Source organism: Cyprinodon variegatus, unplaced genomic scaffold (assembly GCF_000732505.1).
Source record: "Cyprinodon variegatus isolate N-32 unplaced genomic scaffold, C_variegatus-1.0 Scaffold5, whole genome shotgun sequence".
Lineage (NCBI taxonomy): Eukaryota > Metazoa > Chordata > Actinopteri > Cyprinodontiformes > Cyprinodontidae > Cyprinodon > Cyprinodon variegatus.
In genome coordinates, this window is record NW_015150458.1 from 399,974 (window position 1) to 404,173 (window position 4,200).

A 4,200-nucleotide genomic window follows, 5' to 3' on the forward strand; every position below is an offset into this window, starting at 1 on the left:
GAAAGTGAGTACTTTTGCCATCTCTGTCCTCCACTATACCTTGAGTGACTGCTTTGTGCTCAAGAACTTCTGCTGCACAACAAATCCAATATATTACATCTCTAATGCTGTACATGTCAGTATGTAAAAGGCGTTCATGCTGATGTACTTTGTTTGACTTTTATCAAATATTGATGTTCACTATGTTCAAACATTTCACCTTTGGTCTCATTTGACCAATATTTCTGTGCTGTGGCTCACTGGGGTGCAGCTTGGTAAAATCATAGTTTTTCTGTCATATTTTTATGAAAATTATTTCTCCTAGCAAACAGTGTAGTTTGTAGTTTTTTGTAGTTTGTGTAGTTTGTAGTTTTTTTTTTGTTTGTTTTTTACATTAAGCTATCATATACTTTAGCATATGATAAACTAAACAGTTTTTTTTTGTGAGGGTTGTTTTTTTATTTTTTCTGTCATTTTTAGATCATTTGGCAGTCAAACCTAGGACAACGTTTGCTGGGAAGTCTGTCCCTGGGAAGATCTCTGAAATGATTTTAACTGAATAATTGTTTTTACAATAACTAATATGCTCCTGTTTTAAAGTGGTGGTCTCACACAGTGATGCATCTAGGTGCTACTTTTAAATCCTAACCCATGGGAGGACTTTACTTGCAGAAATAACACATTGTCAAGTTATTTTTATGTTGTGTCGCAATAAAGATGTCAGAATGTTGTTGTTATGCCCTGATACACAAAACCTTAAGATGAAAATAAAGTTACATTTTTACAGTAGGTAGAAACATTTTTACAACTAAGAAATATGTAAGGAAAGGAGACGGTTGTTGTTATTATTTTATTAGTTATTCTGAAGATTGATCAGTTGTTGCTGTTCATCTTTTTTTTGATCAAACTGTTTTTTTCTGCCTCAGATGTCTAAATAAAATGTTATTATTTATCTTATCTACATATTTGGCAGTTACAATGTCTGAAAGCCCAAATCTCTAACACTGTAATACTTTATGCTGTATTGTGTTCAGTTTAAATTATACCTTAATTTATCACCTCTTTTATGATACTTTTTAAAAGACAAATATTTGATTGTCTTTATCTTTTGATTTCCTACATTATTAATCTGCTTTTGTTAATACAAAAGGGAGAAATTCCCTCTAGTGCCTGGAATAAAAGTTTTTTTTTTTATTGAGTGTACATATATTTATTACATTCTATGGTGATTTTATGAAAAAAAAAAAAGATGAAAGGAGTAAAAAGGTATTGTGGCACCAAACATCTCAGAAGCATTTTTTAGTTGCATTTTTAAAGCTTTGATCAAGCTGGTTTATTTCAAGAAACACTGGAAACAGCAGCAAGCGCAGCTGCAGCTCTTTCTCTAGCAGCTGTCTCTTTAAGAGACGAGCATCTCTGAGATAAATCAGGGAGAATGAAAAGGACTGATCCATATAGCAGCTGATATAATGAAGTTGGTCCTCCACCAACTGAATGCTTATAATACTCTTTGAATATCATCAATTAAATTATACACATTGGGAAAATATACAGCTTGAATATGCTGGAAAAGCGTTTTTTTTTTTTTTTTATAGATAGGTTTTTATGGTAATTGCTTTATGTAACTTTTTTAATAAAGAAAAAGAAATGTGTTCATAGGTGCCAAGTCCTACAGTACTATATGGGAGAAAGGAATCTAAATGTTCTCCATTAAAGTGTCCTTTCAAGTGTGTGACATATTTTTAAAGTTATATCTGCAGATTTCACATGTTAGAATATGATGATACACTATTTGAGCTTTTAAATGCAAGTAAAACTGTTCCGTCCTTTGCTGTGTGTGGAGTATTGTTGTAAGGGGGCTGCAGTCTGTTCCAACAGGTAGATCCCACCCAGTACTGTAGTTTGTTATGGGACAGTAGTAGAGTAGAGGATTTCCCCAGGCAAAGAAAAAAAAAACCACCTTGCTGCCTAAAACTAGATGGACAAGCAGTTTGTGATTTCTGGACATTGATCTGTCCTTTCGGATTAGCGATTATTAGATGAATGTTTTTCCATTAATGTCAAGAAAACATTATCATCCAACCTTCAACCATTCATCCTAGAGGCACAAATAGAAACAGACTAGATTGCTCTCATTGCATTACAATTATTAGGTAGTTTAAAAAGCTTGTTTTTTGACAATACTTCAAAAGTTGAAATTAGTACAAAGCTTAAAACAAACTGGTGTCATCGGAGTCAGTATAGCCTTCTGTTGATAACAACTGGCTGCGCTCTCCCATCCCTCCCATGAGTTCAAAGAGCTGAATGACAGTGTGGCCAAAGGAAACTCTTACACAACAGGCCTACTGTTGACAGAAGGATAAGTTCCTGTGTACTGAAAGCTGAACTGAGTGGGGCAGTGAACGGGACTTTATATGTGTGACGTGAGTAAAACTTTTCTTCAAACTATCAAATCAAATAAAAAGTTGCGCTTAAAGCTATTGACCTGCATAAGATGTTATTAATAAGTGAACATGAGCGCTTTCAGGCTGCAGCAACTGAATAGTCACATTCTCTCTGGAGGAAAGGTAAGTAGAAAGCTTTCAATAATACTTAATACTTGACTCAATGTATGTATAATCTTTTATAGTGACAAATAACGAACAAATACTTTGTTATCTTACTTTAGTAGAAATTTTGGCCATCTATGCTTTAATGGAGTAATTATTTTTTAGATAACTTTTTGCTTGTATTCCTTATTTTTTTTTTTTACAATTATCTTTACTTTCTACTCCTTACACTTTAAAAATAGACCCGTTTGTTTCATTTAAGCTTATTGTCGCTATGACCTGTTGGTATTAAAACGAAATAAAAACCATTAGAATCAATTGTTTCATCCAGACAATTTATTTGATGTAGAGCATCAACTTGTTGCTCCCCACATGCCTAAATGGATTGTTTTTCAGATGATGCAAAGTTAAATTTGACACCGTTACCATTAGTTATAAATCTAAGAAAAATTAAAAAAAGGAAATTACTGAATTTTATAATTTTTTTTCTTTAATAGGGTAGTAAATAACTAGTATAAAGTTTAACACATCTGTCCTGTATAACTTTTACTTTTATACTTTAAGTAGTTTTAAAAATGGTACCTTTACACTTTTACTTGAGTAAAAAGCTTAAGTTGATACTCTAACTTCTACAGTGTTAATAAGGAGTAGGATTTATAATTCAACTTGAGTAATAAACATTAATACTTTTATCATCTCTGCTTTTATGTTATTAAAAAAACAGTATTTTGAATGCTAGATAATGTTAAAAATTAAACAGCAAACAACTTTGCATCAAAAACCAAACTTTGAAGTAAGTATCTATTTAAAATCTATTTACCGTATTTAAAGCTTTAGAATTATGTCTCAGGTTATTTTTAGTTGCAACCAGCAACTAAAGTTACAGAAACTTGGAATGGATCAATGTTTCTGTAAAGTTGAGGATGACCACAGATCCTGTGATGTTCTAAAGATATTTATTTGAATCTGAACTGTTTCATTTAGATCATTTGCAGTGTTTGAGATTTCAGAACCCTGCAGAATATTTGCTATTTCTGTTTAATAGAGAAGAAACCAGCACTAAGTCTGGAGACTTTAATTGTGCAAAGATAAAAGTTTGGTTTTACCAACATGTCTCTTTGGCATTTTAATTGTTACAATTTGGATTTAAGGTATGGCTGGATTGTATGCCTTTTGAGCAAAAGATAATTTAATGAGATTAAGCACTTAAATAATGGATCATTTTTTTCATCTGAGCATGGTTTATGTGAATAAAAGTAAATAAATAATACGAATTATTTTCTGTTTCAGACTGCAGCCATGTCAGGCTCACCTAGCCCTCTAACCACCCATGTGCTGAACACGGCACTTGGTGTTCCAGGATCAAACATGACCCTCAGACTTTATAGACAAGACCCCTCCACCAATGGCTGGCATCTGGTTACCACTGGGTAAAACTCTTTCCATGCTTCAGTATTTACTGTTACGTCAGAAGTCAAGCTGATGACTCTTTCTATTCATACAGCTTAAAAGAGACTTTTTCAACAGGTGCACTAACAGTGATGGTCGATGTCCGGGGCTAATCACACAGCAGCAGTTTAAACCTGGTGTGTACAAGCTGAACTTTGAGACTGGTCAGTACTGGGCCAGCATGGGACAGACTTCATTTTATCCCTTTGTGGAGGTGAGGAAC

General features: G+C 33.3%; 1 protein-coding gene across 1 annotated transcript in view; it reads left to right on the forward strand.

The window, feature by feature from the left end:
• The first annotated feature begins 2,248 nt into the window (after positions 1 to 2,248).
• LOC107084273 (5-hydroxyisourate hydrolase-like) overlaps positions 2,249 to 4,200 on the forward strand; it is a 2,478-nt gene continuing 526 nt past the window's right edge. Inside the window, exons 1-3 of the mRNA XM_015374034.1 lie at positions 2,249 to 2,546; positions 3,819 to 3,958; positions 4,056 to 4,191. Coding sequence (XP_015229520.1) covers positions 2,493 to 2,546; positions 3,819 to 3,958; positions 4,056 to 4,191 — 330 coding nt within the window. The 5' untranslated portion in view covers positions 2,249 to 2,492. The remainder of the gene's footprint in view (positions 2,547 to 3,818; positions 3,959 to 4,055; positions 4,192 to 4,200) is intronic.